The 17,620-nt window shown below is 47.4% G+C and overlaps 1 protein-coding gene across 5 annotated transcripts in view; it reads left to right on the top strand.

Moving 5' to 3' along the window:
• Positions 1-17,620, top strand: part of LOC109897150 (glucosidase 2 subunit beta) — a 293,964-nt gene that overhangs the window by 158,978 nt on the left and 117,366 nt on the right. For all 5 annotated transcript variants that reach the window (XM_031832600.1, XM_031832599.1, XM_031832598.1 and 2 more), the window contains exon 10: positions 5,425-5,494. In XM_031832600.1, coding sequence (XP_031688460.1) covers positions 5,425-5,494 — 70 coding nt within the window. The remainder of the gene's footprint in view (positions 1-5,424; positions 5,495-17,620) is intronic.

Genomic DNA, 17,620 nt, shown 5'->3' with positions numbered 1-17,620 from the left:
AGCTAAAAGTGCATTGAGACAGCTAAAAGTGCACTGTTAGCTGTCACAATGAGCTGTTAACTGTCACAATGAGCTGTTAACTGTCACAATGCACTGTTAGCTGTCTCAATGCACTGTTAGCTGTCACACTGCACTGTTAACTGTCACAATCGCTCGTACAATGTAGAATTATCAATAATGTCATGTCATCCTGACATCACACGATCATAGTACTAGCATGTACAGTAAAAATGAAGCAGTGAATGTTTTGGCTCAAACCTTTCCCATGACCGTCTAGTCTCATCTTTCTGTTAGCACACTATTGTCACTATGAAGTGACTCATTAAGACCGCAGGCTCCTCTGCTGCCGTCACACCTGGAAATAGCATGTGTGTTTGTTTACAACTCAGCGTCTCCTCTCCCAGACCCAGACACAACACCACTGGCAGACATCAACAGCCACTGTTTGGCAACACACAGGATGTTTAGACACCACACTATGCACCACTGATAGCAAGCCTAGCGGTTAGAGTGTTGGGCCAGTAACCGAAAGGTTGCTAGTTCGATACCCAAACCTACATGTTGGTAGAGTCACTTTAATAACTCTACCTACATGTACATATTACCTCGACTAACCGGTGCCCCCGCACATTGACTCTGTACCTGTACCCCATGTAATAACCTCCACATTGACTCTGTACCGGTACCCCCTCTATATAGCCTCCACATTGACTCTGTACCGGTACCCCCTGTATATAGCCTCCACATTGACTCTGTACCGGTATCCCCTGTATATAGCCTCCACATTGACTCTGTACCGGTACCCCCTGTATATAGCCTCCACATTGACTCTGTACCGGTACCCCCTGTATATAACCTCCACATAGACTCTGTACCGGTACCTCCCTGTATATAGCCTCCACATCGGCTCTGTACCGGTACCCCCTGTATATAGCCTCCACATTGACTCTGTACCGGTACCCCCTGTATATAGTCTCCACATTGACTCTGTACCGGTACCCCCTGTATATAGCCTCCACATTGACTCTGTACCGGTACCCCCTGTATATAGCCTCCACATTGACTCTGTACCGGTACCCCCTGTATATAGCCTCCACATTGACTCTGTACCGGTACCACCTGTATATAACCTCCGCATTGACTCTGTACCGGTACCCCCTGTATATAGCCTCCACATTGACTCTGTACCGGTACCCCCTGTATATAGCCTCCACATTGACTCTGTACCGGTACTCCCTGTATATAGCCTCCACATTGACTCTGTACCGGTACCACCTGTATATAGCCTCCACATTGACTCTGTACCGGTACCCCCTGTATATAGCCTCCACATTGACTCTGTACCGTAATACCCTGTATATAGCCTCCACATTGACTCTGTACCGGTACCCCCTGTATATAGCCTCCACATTGACTCTGTACCGGTACCCCCTGTATATAGCCTCCACATTGACTCTGTACCGGTACCCCCTGTATATAGCCTCCACACTGACTCTGTACCGGTACCCCCTGTATATAGCCTCCACATTGACTCTGTACCGTAATACCCTGTATATAGCCTCCACATTGACTCTGTACCGGTACCCCCTGTATATAGCCTCCACATTGACTCTGTACCAGTACCCCCTGTATATAGCCTCCACATTGACTCTGTACCGGTACCCCCTGTATATAGCCTCCACATTGACTCTGTACCGGTACCCCCTGTATATAGCCTCCACATTGACTCTGTACCGGTATCCCCTGTATATAGCCTCCACATTGACTCTGTACCGGTACCCCCTGTATATAGCCTCCACATTGACTCTGTACCGGTACCCCCTGTATATAACCTCCACATTGACTCTGTACCGGTACCTCCCTGTATATAGCCTCCACATCGGCTCTGTACCGGTACCCCCTGTATATAGCCTCCACATTGACTCTGTACCGGTACCCCCTCTATATAACCTTCATATTGACTCTGTACCGGTACCCCCTCTATATAGCCTCCACATTGACTCTGTACCGGTACCCCCTGTATATAGCCTCCACATTGACTCTGTACCGGTATCCCCTGTATATAGCCTCCACATTGACTCTGTACCGGTACCCCCTGTATATAGCCTCCACATTGACTCTGTACCGGTGCCCCCTGTATATAACCTCCACATTGACTCTGTACCGGTACCTCCCTGTATATAGCCTCCACATCGGCTCTGTACCGGTACCCCCTGTATATAGCCTCCACATTGACTCTGTACCGGTACCCCTGTATATAGTCTCCACATTGACTCTGTACCGGTACCCCCTGTATATAGCCTCCACATTGACTCTGTACCGGTACCCCCTGTATATAGCCTCCACATTGACTCTGTACCGGTACCACCTGTATATAGCCTCCACATTGACTCTGTACCGGTACCCCCTGTATATAGCCTCCACATTGACTCTGTACCGTAATACCCTGTATATAGCCTCCACATTGACTCTGTACCGGTACCCCCTGTATATAGCCTCCACATTGACTCTGTACCGGTACCCCCTGTATATAGCCTCCACATTGACTCTGTACCAGTACCCCCTGTATATAGCCTCCACACTGACTCTGTACCGGTACCCCCTGTATATAGCCTCCACATTGACTCTGTACCGTAATACCCTGTATATAGCCTCCACATTGACTCTGTACCGGTACCCCCTGTATATAGCCTCCACATTGACTCTGTACCAGTACCCCCTGTATATAGCCTCCACATTGACTCTGTACCGGTACCCCCTGTATATAGCCTCCACATTGACTCTGTACCGGTACCCCCTGTATATAGCCTCCACATTGACTCTGTACCGGTACCACCTGTATATAGCCTCCACATTGACTCTGTACCGGTATCCCCTGTATATAGCCTCCACATTGACTCTGTACCGGTACCCCCTGTATATAGCCTCCACATTGACTCTGTACCGGTACCCCCTGTATATAGCCTCCACATTGACTCTGTACCGTAATACCCTGTATATAGCCTCCACATTGACTCTGTACCGGTACCCCCTGTATATAGCCTCCACATTGACTCTGTACCGGTACCCCCTGTATATAGCCTCCACATTGACTCTGTACCGTAATACCCTGTATATAGCCTCCACACTGACTCTGTACCGGTACCCCCTGTATATAGCCTCCACATTGACTCTGTACCGGTACCCCCTGTATATAGCCTCCACATTGACTCTGTACCGTAATACCCTGTATATAGCCTCCACATTGACTCTGTACCAGTACCCCCTGTATATAGCCTCCACATTGACTCTGTACCGGTACCCCCTGTATATAGCCTCCACATTGACTCTGTACCGTAATACCCTGTATATAGCCTCCACATTGACTCTGTACCGGTACCCCCTGTATATAGCCTCCACATTGACTCTGTACCGGTACCCCCTGTATATAGCCTCCACATTGACTCTGTACCGTAATACCCTGTATATAGCCTCCATTGACTCTGTACCGTAACACCCTGTATATAGCCTCCACATTGACTCTGTACCGGTACCCCCTGTATATAGCCTCCACATTGACTCTGTACCGTAATACCCTGTATATAGCCTCCACATTGACTCTGTACCGGTACCCCCTGTATATAGCCTCCACATTGACTCTGTACCGGTACCCCCTGTATATAGCCTCCACATTGACTCTGTACCGTAATACCCTGTATATAGCCTCCATTGACTCTGTACCGTAACACCCTGTATATAGCCTCCACATTGACTCTGTACCGGTACCCCCTGTATATAGCCTCCACATTGACTCTGTACCGTAATACCCTGTATATAGCCTCCACATTGACTCTGTACCGGTACCCCCTGTATATAGCCTCCACATTGACTCTGTACCGTAATACCCTGTATATAGCCTCCATTGACTCTGTACCGTAACACCCTGTATATAGCCTCCACATTGACTCTGTACCGTAATACCCTGTATATAGCCTCCACATTGACTCTGTACTGGTACCCCCTGTATATAGCCTCCACATTGACTCTGTACTGGTACCCCCTGTATATAGCCTCCACATTGACTCTGTACTGGTACCCCCTGTATATAACCTCCACATTGACTCTGTACTGGTACCCCCTGTATATAACCTCCACATTGACTCTGTACTGGTACCCCCTGTATATAGCCTCCACATTGACTCTGTACTGGTACCCCCTGTATATAGCCTCGATATTGTTATTTCACTGCTGCTCCATTTTTAGGTCTACTACACCTGTTGTATTCAGCATTTCACTGTGAGGTCTACTACACCTGTTGTATTCAGCATTTCACTGTGAGGTCTACTACACCTGTTGTATTCAGCATTTCACTGTGAGGTCTACTACACCTGTTGTATTCAGCATTTGACTGTAAGGTCTACACCTGTTGTATTCAGCATTTCACTGCGAGGTCTACTACACCTGTTGTATTCAGCATTTCACTGTATGGTCTACTACACCTGTTGTATTCAGCATTTCACTGTAAGGTCTACTACACCTGTTGTATTCAGCATTTCACTGTAAGGTCTACACCTGTTGTATTCAGCATTTCACTGCGAGGTCTACTACACCTGTTGTATTCAGCATTTCACTGTAAGGTCTACTACACCTGTTGTATTCAGCATTTCACTGTAAGGTCTACTACACCTGTTGTATTCAGCATTTCACTGTAAGGTCTACTACACCTGTTGTATTCAGCATTTCACTGTAAGGTCTACACCTGTTGTATTCAGCATTTCACTGCGAGGTCTACTACACCTGTTGTATTCAGCATTTCACTGTAAGGTCTACTACACCTGTTGTATTCAGCATTTCACTGTGAGGTCTACTACACCTGTTGTATTCAGCATTTCACTGCGAGGTCTACTACACCTGTTGTATTCAGCATTTCACTGTAAGGTCGACTACACCTGTTATATTCAGCATTTCACTGTGAGGTCTACTACACCTGTTGTATTCAGCATTTCACTGTAAGGTCTACTACACCTGTTGTATTCAGCATTTCACTGTAAGGTCTACTACACCTGTTGTATTCAGCATTTCACTGTAAGGTCGACTACACCTGTTATATTCAGCATTTCACTGTGAGGTCTACTACACCTGTTGTATTCAGCATTTCACTGTAAGGTCTACTACACCTGTTGTATTCAGCATTTCACTGTAAGGTCGACTACACCTGTTGTATTCGGTGCATGTGACAAATAACATTTGATTTGATTGACAGATTTATAATCTTATAAAATGTGCCATTGATCAAATCATTTAACCCTATTTTTCTCCAGGGGCACCGTGCTACTATGGCTGACCCTGTAAAACAACTGTACCGGTGACAATAAATCCTGTATGTTTTTTAAATTTTTAAAATTTTTAGGAATTTCTTCTTCTTCTTACTTTTTCTTTTTCTAGCTGCTGAAAAAGCGGCTGCTGATCTAAAGAGAGTTGAAGATGCGTACGAAACGGTGTACATGGAAATCAGGTAAGAGAATACATCTTGGATACTCTTCTTCTTTGTTTTTTGCTTCGCACCTCTCCCTGATGACGGGTACACAAGTAATGAGTTTGCACTGTTAGGGACCCTAGGTGAATTTTAATGATGAAAAACAAATGCTCCTGGTTGCCTGCCGTGCGCTAGTCGAGAGAGGCTATTCTAAATTCATTTATCTTCTGCAACATGGTATTTGTCAGAGCATGAATAATCCAAAACTTTTGACAGAATTCACTGTCTCAAGACAGGTGTAAAACAAAATAGCTGACAATTATGCCATGTTGTAATTGTGTAGCTCTGTGAAAAAAAAAGTGAAATGCTGTCACAAATTCAGAATACCCAAAGATTTGAACATAAATATTCATGTAGAGGGTTGTAAAGGTTGTAGTTGACCATTTCTGCTGTTACTTTTCTTTCATTTTCTTCAAGCAGACATCGGATTTGACCATTTCCCCAGGAATGAATGACTTTATACTAGAGATACAGTAAACAGAGGACATGTCATGCATACCATTGAGCACAAAACACACACTTGCTAACATGCATTAATACCACATAGGAATACATGTCCCAGTGTGATCACAACAGTGGGAAAAAAGACCACTGCAGGATTTCCTATTGCAGCCAGTCGTTCCCGAGATGTTTGCACAGAGCTCTTAGCCAGACATACAGACAGTCAGATATACAGACAGGCAGGCAGACAGACAGACATCCAGACGGCCATACAGACAGTCAGATATACAGACAGGCAGGCAGACAGACAGACGGCCATACAGACAGTCTGATATACAGACAGGCAGACAGGCAGCCAGCCAGCCAGACGGCCATACAGACAGTCAGATATACAGACAGGCAGGCAGACAGACAGACATCCATACAGCCAGTCAGATGGCCATACAGACAGTCAGATATACAGACAGGCAGACAGACAGACATCCATACAGCCAGCCAGACGGCCATACAGACAGTCAGATATACAGACAGGCAGGCAGACAGACAGACATCCATACAGACAGACAGCCAGACGGCCATACAGACAGTCAAATATACAGACAGGCAGGCAGACAGACAGACATCCATACAGCCAGCCAGACAGGCAGCCAGCCAGCCAGACGGCCATACAGACAGTCAGATATACAGACAGGCAGGCAGACAGACAGACACCCATACAGCCAGTGAGATGGCCATACAGACAGTCAGATATACAGACAGGCAGACAGACAGACATCCATACAGCCAGCCAGACGGCCATACAGACAGTCAGATATACAGACAGGCAGACAGACAGACAGACATCCATACAGACAGACAGCCAGACGGCCATACAGCCAGTCAGATATACAGACAGGCAGGCAGACAGACAGACATCCATACAGCCAGCCAGACAGGCAGCCAGCCAGACGGCCAGCCAGACAGTCAGATATACAGACAGGCAGGCAGACAGACAGACAGACATCCATACAGCCAGCCAGACGGCCATACAGACAGTCAGATATACAGACAGGTAGGCAGACAGACAGACAGACATCCATACAGCCAGCCAGACGGCCATACAGACAGTCAGATATACAGACATCCATACAGCCAGCCAGCCAGATGGCCATACAGACAGTCAGATATACAGACAGGCAGGCAGACAGACAGACGGCCATACAGACAGTCAGATATACAGACAGGCAGGCAGGCAGACAGACAGACATCCATACAGACAGCCAGATGGCCATACAGACAGTCAGATATACAGACAGGCAGGCAGGCAGACAGACATCTATACAGCCAGCCAGACAGGCAGCCAGCCAGACGGCCATACAGACAGTCAGATATACAGACAGAGAGACAGACAGACATCCATACAGCCAGCCAGACGGCCATACAGACAGTCAGATATACAGACAGGCAGGCAGGCAGACAGACATCTATACAGCCAGCCAGACAGGCAGCCAGCCAGACGGCCATACAGACAGTCAGATATACAGACAGAGAGACAGACAGACATCCATACAGCCAGCCAGACGGCCATACAGACAGTCAGATATACAGACAGGCAGGCAGACAGACAGACATCTATACAGCCAGTCAGATGGCCATACAGACAGTCAGATATACAGGCAGGCAGACAGACAGACATCCATACAGCCAGCCAGACGGCCATACAGACAGTCAGATATACAGACAGGCAGGCAGACAGACAGACAGACAGACAGACAGACAGACAGACAGACAGACAGACAGACAGACAGACATCCATACAGCCAGCCAGACGGCCATACAGACAGTCAGATATACAGACAGGTAGGCAGACAGACAGACATCCATACAGCCAGCCAGCCAGACAGTCAGATATACAGACAGGCAGACAGACAGACAGACAGACATCCATACAGACAGCCAGCCAGCCAGCCAGCCAGCCAGACGGCCATACAGACAGCAGTGTCGATAGGGAGTTGCTACTGTACTGTAGACCCGGGGCTGGTAAACTGTTCATTGCACTGGGGAGACAGGAGATAGGCAGCTACAATCAAGAGAGTTGTGGAAAGGTCAAGCTGTTATAATGAAAATAAAGCCTGTGTGAGCGAAGGGAGAAAGATTCTAGCATGACTCCAGTTGTTCTACTTCTTCATTTTCCACCCTGCTTTGAATGCTCCTGGTCAAATGATTCCCCTGGTCAAATAATACCCCTGGTGAAATGATTCCCCATGTCAAATAATACCCCTGGTCAAATGATTCCCCTGGTCAAATGATTCCCCTGGTCAAATGATTCCCCTGGTCATATAATGCCCCTGGTCATATAATGCCCCTGGTCAAATAATGCCCCTGGTCAAATGATTCCCCTGGTCAAATGATTCCCCTGGTCAAATGATTCCCCTGGTCAAATGATTCCCCTGGTCAAATGATTCCCCTGGTCAAATGATTCCCCTGGTCAAATAATGCCCCTGGTCAAGTGACCCATGTGCACCCCATATCAACCATGCATGGTGGAACAAGAGATATGACTCATCTCTCTCTCTCTCTATCTTTCTCTCTCTCTCTTTCTCTCAATTTCAATTGAAGGGCTTTATTGGCATGTGAAACATATGTTAACATTGCCAAAGCAAGTGAAATAGATAATAAACAAAAGTGAAATAAACAATAAAAATGAACAGTAAACATTACCTCACAAAAGTTACAAGATTATAAAGTTATTTAAAATGTAATTTTATGTGTATATACAGAGTGGTAATGATGTGTAAATACGCTGATGTCGGCTTAGTTCGCCATGAATCGGGTCACGGGGGCTCTTATAGAAATGTAGAAAAGGGGTTGGTTCATCCTTTCCAACCAATGCCTATTCACGTGGGTGTGGCCACTGATTGAGCATATTTTACTTATGAAAACAATTCCCTCATTTTAAAAACGAAAATTACATTTAATCTTTTCACAAATAGTTTCATATTTAAACATTTAAATTGCACAACAATTCCATGTTAATCTGATAACTAGAATGTGTAGACTTTCCAATATACAGTTTATGTCATCCTATCATCAGTAATAATGTCTCAGATGACAACTGATCTGATATCATATTCTTTCAGTACAACAGGGCAATGTCATGACAGAGTACAGAGGCCCATTATCAGCAACCATCACTCTGGGATGCTGGCCTTCTAGGCAGAGTTCCTTTTACCGATCTTAATCTTTTCTTTTTATTGGCCAGTCTGAGAGATGGCTTTTTCTTTGCAACTCTGCCTAGAAGGCCAGCATCCCGGAGTTGCCTTTTCACTGTTGACGTTGAGACTGGTGTTTTGCGGATACTATTTAATGAAGCTGCCAGTTGAGGACTTGTGCGGCGTCTGTTTCTCAAACTAGACACTCTAATGTACTTGTCCGCTTGCTCAGTTGTGCACCGGGGCCTCCCACTCCTCTTTCTATTCTGGTTAGAGCCAGTCTGAGCTTTTATGTGAAGGGAGTAGTACACAGCGTTGTACGAGATCTTCAGTTTCTTTGCAATTTCTCACATGGAATAGCCTTCATTTCTCAGAACAAGAGTAGACTGACGAGTTTCAGAAGAAAGTTATTTGTTTCTGGCCATTTTGAGCCTGTAATCGAACCCACAAATGCTGATGCTACAGATACTCAACTAGTCTAAAGAATGCCAGTTTTATTGCTTCTTTAATCAGGAACAACTGTTTTCAGCTGTGCTAACATAATTGCAAAAGGGTTTTCTAATGATCAGTTAGCCTTTTAAAAATGATGAACTTGGATTAGCTAACACAGCATGCCATTGGAACACAGGAGTGATGGTTGCTGATAATGGGCCTCTGTACAGCTATGTAGATATTCCATAAAATCAGCTGTTTCCAGCTACGATAGTCATTTACAACATTAACAATATCTACACTGTATTTCTGATCAATTTGATGTTATTTTAATGGACAGAAAATGTGTTATTCTTGAAACAACAAGGACATTTCTAAGTGACCTCAAACTTTATAACGGTGGTGGACATATGGAATGTGTAATGCAAGATATATAAACATTATTAAAGTGACTAGTGATCTATTTATTAAAGTGGCCAATGATTTCAAGTCCGTATGTAGGCAGCAGCCTCTCTGTGTTAGTGACGGCTGTTTAACAGTCTGATGGCCTTGAGATAGAAGCCTTTTTTTTCAGTCTCTCAATCCCAGTGTTGATGCACCTGTATTGACCTCGCCTTCTGGATTGTAGCGGGGTGAACAGTCAGTTGCTCGGGTGGTTCTTGTCCTTGATCATTTTTTGGCCTTCCTGTGATAATGGGTGCTGTAGGTGTCCTGGAGGGCAGGTAGTTTGCCGCCGGTGATTTTTAGAAATCAACAAAGAACGAGAAGACGTTGCCTTTGTTTTGTTTTGTTTGTGTGTCAATGAGGGAGCACAGGGTGAATACGTGGTCTGTCGTACGGTAATTAGGTAAAAAAAAATATATATTGACATTTGCTCAGTACATTGTTTTCACTGAGGAAATGTACAAGTCTACTGTTAATGATAATGCAGAGGATTTTCCCACGGTTGCTGTTGACGCGTATCCCACGGTAGTTATTGGGGTCAAATTTGTCTCACTTTTGTGGATTGGGGTGAATAGTCCTTGATTCCAAATATTGGGGAAGATGCAAGAGCTGAAGATTATGTTATTGGAATTTGTGTTCTGTATATTTGATCATTTCCTTTTAGGATTCCATCAACACCACAAGCCTTTTTTAGGTTGGAGAGTTTGTATTTTGTCTTTACTAGTTGAGTCTAAGATTTAATTATTGATATGTTTTTGCTGTTTGTTCTTTGTTATAGTACCAAAAAGATTGGAGAAGTGTTTTTAAAAATATATTTTTTTAACCTTTATTTAACTAGGCAAGTCAGTTAAGAACAAATTCTTATTTTCAATGACGGCCTAGGAACAAGTGGGTTAACTGCCTGTTCAGGGGCAGAACGACAGATTTGTACCTTGTCAGCTCGGGGGTTTGAACTTGCAACCTTCCGGTTACTCTAACCACTAGGCTACGCTGCCGCCCCAGGTTTCCATTCATCTCAGTTTTGGATCGATAACAAATTGTGTCAGAAGTGTTTAGATTCTATGGATTCTTTAATTACATTGAGCTTATTTCTGGTGCTGTTGCTTCTTTTTCTCCGTAGTGTATTTCTGTATTGTTTTAGTGATTCACCATAGTGAAGGCGTAGACTCAGGGTCTCTATGTTTTTGGTTGGATGGGTCACTCCATTTCTTTCTTAGGTTTTTAGCATTATTCATCCAACCATTTTGCCATTGTTTTTCTTTTTCTTAGGTTGTCTCTACATTGTTAGATTTGATAAGGAAGCTGAACGGTCAAATATACTGTTTAGACTTTCTACTGCCAAGTTTACACCTTCACTATTACAGTGAAATGTTTTGTCCAGGAAGTTGTCTAAAATGGATTGAATTTGTTGTTGCCTAATTTTTTTTTTGGGGGGGGGGGGTAGATTTCCTTCCTTCTACAGCATTTCTTAATATTATTCAGTTCCTTTGGCTTTGATGCCTCATGATTGACTATTGCTCTGTTTAAATAGACTGTGATTTTGCTGTGATCTGATAGGAGTGTCAGTGGGCTGACTGTGAACGCTCTGAGAGACTCTGGGTTGAGGTCAGTGGACTGACTGTGAACGCTCTGAGAGACTCTGGGTAGAGGTCAGTGGACTGACTGTGAACGCTCTGAGAGACTCTGGGTTGAGGTCAGTGGACTGACTGTGAACGCTCTGAGAGACTCTGGGTTGAGGTCAGTGGACTGACTGTGAACGCTCTGAGAGACTCTGGGTTGAGGTCAGTGGGCTGACTGTGAACGCTCTGAGAGACTCTGGGTTGAGGTCAGTGGGCTGACTGTGAACGCTCTGAGAGACTCTGGGTAGAGGTCAGTGGACTGACTGTGAACGCTCTGAGAGACTCTGGGTTGAGGTCAGTGGACTGACTGTGAACGCTCTGAGAGACTCTGGGTTGAGGTCAGTGGACTGACTGTGAACGCTCTGAGAGACTCTGGGTTGAGGTCAGTGGGCTGACTGTGAACGCTCTGAGAGACTCTGGGTTGAGGTCAGTGGGCTGACTGTGAACGCTCTGAGAGACTCTGGGTAGAGGTCAGTGGACTGACTGTGAACGCTCTGAGAGACTCTGGGTTGAGGTCAGTGGACTGACTGTGAACGCTCTGAGAGACTCTGGGTTGAGGTCAGTGGACTGACTATGAACGCTCTGAGAGACTCTGGGTTGAGGTCAGTGGGCTGACTGTGAACGCTCTGAGAGACTCTGGGTTGAGGTCAGTGGGCTGACTGTGAACGCTCTGAGAGACTCTGGGTTGAGGTCAGTGGGCTGACTGTGAACGCTCTGAGAGACTCTGGGTAGAGGTCAGTGGACTGACTGTGAACGCTCTGAGAGACTCTGGGTTGAGGTCAGTGGACTGACTGTGAACGCTCTGAGAGACTCTGGGTTGAGGTCAGTGGACTGACTGTGAACGCTCTGAGAGACTCTGGGTTGAGGTCAGTGGGCTGACTGTGAACGCTCTGAGAGACCCTGGGTTGAGGTCAGTGGACTGACTGTGAACGCTCTGAGAGACTCTGGGTTGAGGTCAGTGGACTGACTGTGAACGCTCTGAGAGACTCTGGGTTGAGGTCAGTGGGCTGACTGTGAACGCTCTAAGAGACTCTGGGTTGAGGTCAGTGGGCTGACTGAACGCTCTGAGAGACTCTGGGTTGAGGTCAGTGGGCTGACTGTGAATGCTCTGAGAGACTCTGGGTTGAGGTCAGTGGACTGACTGTGAACGCTCTGAGAGACTCTGGGTTGAGGTCAGTGAGCTGACTGTGAATGCTCTGAGAGACTCTGGGTTGAGGTCAGTGGACTGACTGTGAACGCTCTGAGAGACTCTGGGTTGAGGTCAGTGGACTGACTGTGAACGCTCTGAGAGACTCTGGGTTGAGGTCAGTGGACTGACTGTGAACGCTCTGAGAGACTCTGGGTTGAGGTCGGTGGGCTGACTGTGAACGCTCTGAGAGACTCTGGGTTGAGGTCAGTGGACTGACTGTGAACGCTCTGAGAGACTCTGGGTAGAGGTCAGTGGACTGACTGTGAACGCTCTGAGAGACTCTGGGTTGAGGTCAGTGGACTGACTGTGAACGCTCTGAGAGACTCTGGGTTGAGGTCAGTGGACTGACTGTGAACGCTCTGAGAGACTCTGGGTTGAGGTCAGTGGGCTGACTGTGAACGCTCTGAGAGACTCTGGGTTGAGGTCAGTGGGCTGACTGTGAACGCTCTGAGAGACCCTGGGTTGAGGTCAGTGGACTGACTGTGAACGCTCTGAGAGACTCTGGGTTGAGGTCAGTGGACTGACTGTGAACGCTCTGAGAGACTCTGGGTTGAGGTCAGTGGGCTGACTGTGAAACGCTCTGAGAGACTCTGGGTTGAGGTCAGTGGACTGACTGTGAACGCTCTGAGAGACTCTGGGTTGAGGTCAGTGGGCTGACTGTGAACGCTCTGAGAGACTCTGGGTTGAGGTCAGTGGACTGACTGTGAACGCTCTGAGAGACTCTGGGTTGAGGTCAGTGGACTGACTGAACGCTCTGAGAGACTCTGGGTTGAGGTCAGTGGACTGACTGTGAACGCTCTGAGAGACTCTGGGTTGAGGTCAGTGGACTGACTGTGAACGCTCTGAGAGACTCTGGGTTGAGGTCAGTGGACTGACTGTGAACGCTCTGAGAGACTCTGGGTTGAGGTCAGTGGACTGACTGTGAACGCTCTGAGAGACTCTGGGTTGAGGTCAGTGGGCTGACTGTGAACGCTCTGAGAGACTCTGGGTTGAGGTCAGTGGGCTGACTGTGAACGCTCTGTGAGACTCTGGGTTGAGGTCAGTGGGCTGACTGTGAACGCTCTGAGAGACTCTGGGTTGAGGTCAGTGGGCTGACTGTGAACGCTCTGAGAGACTCTGGGTTGAGGTCAGTGGGCTGACTGTGAACGCTCTGAGAGACTCTGGGTAGAGGTCAGTGGACTGACTGTGAACGCTCTGAGAGACTCTGGGTTGAGGTCAGTGGACTGACTGTGAACGCTCTGAGAGACTCTGGGTTGAGGTCAGTGGACTGACTGTGAACGCTCTGAGAGACTCTGGGTTGAGGTCAGTGGGCTGACTGTGAACGCTCTGAGAGACCCTGGGTTGAGGTCAGTGGACTGACTGTGAACGCTCTGAGAGACTCTGGGTTGAGGTCAGTGGACTGACTGTGAACGCTCTGAGAGACTCTGGGTTGAGGTCAGTGGGCTGACTGTGAACGCTCTGAGAGACTCTGGGTTGAGGTCAGTGGGCTGACTGAACGCTCTGAGAGACTCTGGGTTGAGGTCAGTGGGCTGACTGTGAATGCTCTGAGAGACTCTGGGTTGAGGTCAGTGGACTGACTGTGAACGCTCTGAGAGACTCTGGGTTGAGGTCAGTGAGCTGACTGTGAATGCTCTGAGAGACTCTGAGTAGAGGTCAGTGGGCTGACTGTGAACGCTCTGAGAGACTCTGAGTAGAGGTCAGTGGGCTGACTGTGAACGCTCTGAGAGACTCTGGGTTGAGGTCAGTGGGCTGACTGTGAACGCTCTGAGAGACTCTGGGTAGAGGTCAGTGGGCTGACTGTGAACGCTCTGAGAGACTCTGAGTAGAGGTCAGTGGGCTGACTGTGAACGCTCTGAGAGACTCTGGGTAGAGGTCAGTGGGCTGACTTTGAACGCTCTGAGAGACTCTGGGTAGAGGTCAGTGGGCTGACTGTGAACGCTCTGAGAGACTCTGGGTAGAGGTCAGTGGGCTGACTGTGAACGCTCTGAGAGACTCTGGGTAGAGGTCAGTGGGCTGACTGTGAACGCTCTGAGAGACTCTGGGTAGAGGTCCGTGGGCTGACTGTGAACGCTCTGAGAGACTCTGGGTAGAGGTCAGTGGGCTGACTGTGAACGCTCTGAGAGACTCTGGGTAGAGGTCAGTGGGCTGACTGTGAACGCTCTGAGAGACTCTGGGTAGAGGTCAGTGGACTGACTGTGAACGCTCTGAGAGACTCTGGGTAGAGGTCAGTGGGCTGACTGTGAACGCTCTGAGAGACTCTGGGTAGAGGTCAGTGGGCTGACTGTGTACGCTCTGAGAGACTCTGGGTAGAGGTCAGTGGGCTGACTGTGAACGCTCTGAGAGACTCTGCGATGAGGTCAGTGATAAAGTAGTCTACAGTACTACAGCCAAGGGATGAGCTGTAGGTGTACCTACCGTAAGAGTCCCATTGAACCCTACCATTGACTATGTACAGACCCATTATACAACCGTGCTGCAGGAGTTGTGACCCATTTTTGTTGGTTGTTTTTGTCATAGTTCTGTCTGGGGGGGGGGTGGCATATTTGGGAGGGAATTACTGTCAACTCCAGGTAGGTGTTTGTCCCCCTGTGTGCTGAGACAGTCAGGTTTTGGCCAGTTCTGGCATTTAGGTCGCCACAGACTAGTACATGTCCCTGGGCCTGGAAATGGTTTATCTCCCCCTCTAAGATGGAGTAGCTGTCATCGTTAAAGTATGGGGATTCTAGGGATATAGGTAAAACACATAAGGAAATTGCACTCTGTTGAGATAATTTCCTTATTAATTTCTAGCCAGATGTAAAATGTTCCAGTTTTCACTAATTTAATCGAGTGGGTTAGGTCTGCTTTATACAGAATTAGCATACCCCCTGAGTCTCTTCCATGTTTCACACCTGGTAATTTGGTGGATGGGGACTACCAGCTCTCTGTAACCTAGAGGGCAACCAGTAGGTCTGTCTCCTCTATACCATGTTTCACACCTGGTGGTTTGGTTGATGGGACTACCAGCTCTCTGTAACCTACAGGGCAACCAGTAGGTCTGTCTTCTCTATACCATGTTTCACAACTGGTGGTTTGGTGGATGGGGACTACCAGCTCTCTGTAACCTGGAGGACAACCAGTAGGGCCGTCTCCTCTATACCATGTTTCACACCTGGTAGTTTGGTGGATGGGGACTACGAGCTCTCTGTAACCTAGAGGGCAACCAGTGGGTCCATCTCCTGTATACCATGTTTCACACCTGGTGGTTTGGTGGATGGGACTACCAGCTCTCTGTAACCTCGAGGGCAAACAGTAGGTCCTTCTCTCTGTAACCTAGAGGGTAACCAGTAGGTCTGTCTCCTCTATACCATGTTTCACACCTGGTGGTTTGGTGGATGGGACTACCAGCTCTCTGTAACCTAGAGGGCAACCAGTGGGTCCGTCTCCTCTATACCATGTTTCACACCTGGTGGTTTGGTGGATGGGACTACCAGCTCTCTGTAACCTCGAGGGCAAACAGTAGGTCCTTCTCTCTGTAACCTAGAGGGTAACCAGTAGGTCTGTCTCCTCTATACCATGTTTCACACCTGGTGGTTTGGTTGATGGGACTACCAGCTCTCTGTAACCTAGAGGGCAACCAGTAGGTCCGTCTCCTCTATACCACCCACCTGGTAGTGTGGTGGATGGGGACTACCAGCTCTCTGTAACCTCGAGGGCAAACAGTAGGTCCTTCTCTCTATAACCTAGAGGGTAACCAGTAGGTCCTTCTCTCTGTGACCTAGAGGGTAACCAGTAGGTCCTTCTCTCTGTAACCTAGAGGGTAACCAGTAGGTCCTTCTCTCTGTGACCTAGAGGGTAACCAGTAGGTCCTTCTCTCTGTAACCTAGAGGGTAACCAGTAGGTCCTTCTCTCTGTAACCTAGAGGGCAACCAATAGGTCTGTCTCCTCTATACCATGTTTCACACCTGGTGGTTTGGTTGATGGGACTACCAGCTCTCTGTAACCTACAGGGCTACCAGTAGGTCTGTCTTCTCTATACCATGTTTCACAACTGGTGGTTTGGTGGATGGGGACTACCAGCTCTCTGTAACCTCGAGGGCAAACAGTAGGTCCTTCTCTCTATAACCTAGAGGGTAACCAGTAGGTCTGTCTCCTCTATACCATGTTTCACACCTGGTGGTTTGGTTGATGGGACTACCAGCTCTCTGTAACCTAGAGGGCAACCAGTAGGTCTGTCTCCTCTATACCACCCACCTGGTAGTGTGGTGGATGGGGACTACCAGCTCTCTGTAACCTAGAGGGCAACCAGTAGGTCCTTCTCTCTGTGACCTAGAGGGTAACCAGTAGGTCCTTCTCTCTGTAACCTAGAGGGTAACCAGTAGGTCCTTCTCTCTGTAACCTAGAGGGTAACCAGTAGGTCCTTCTCTCTGTAACCTAGAGGGTAACCAGTAGGTCCTTCTCTCTGTAACCTAGAGGGTAACCAGTAGGTCCTTCTCTCTGTAACCTAGATGGTAACCAGTAGGTCCTTCTCTCTGTAACCTAGAGGGTAACCAGTAGGTCCTTCTCTCTGTAACCTAGAGGGTAACCAGTAGGTCCTTCTCTCTGTAACCTAGAGGGCAACCAATAGGTCTGTCTCCTCTATACCCTGTATCTCGTACGATGACAACGTCTGTATTTCCAATTGCTTTGGTGAAGTTTAGGTTCCAGCTTTTTAGTCCAAATGACAGATGACCTCAGACCTTGTGTATTCCAGGATGAGATAGTAAAAGCTTTGTGTTCCATAGTGTCTAGTGTTGCTTTATTTCTCTCT

This window comes from Oncorhynchus kisutch, linkage group LG9 (genome assembly GCF_002021735.2).
Source record: "Oncorhynchus kisutch isolate 150728-3 linkage group LG9, Okis_V2, whole genome shotgun sequence".
NCBI classification, from domain to species: domain Eukaryota; kingdom Metazoa; phylum Chordata; class Actinopteri; order Salmoniformes; family Salmonidae; genus Oncorhynchus; species Oncorhynchus kisutch.
Note: the sequence above shows the minus strand (reverse complement) of the source record. Positions and strands in the feature narration are given on the sequence as shown.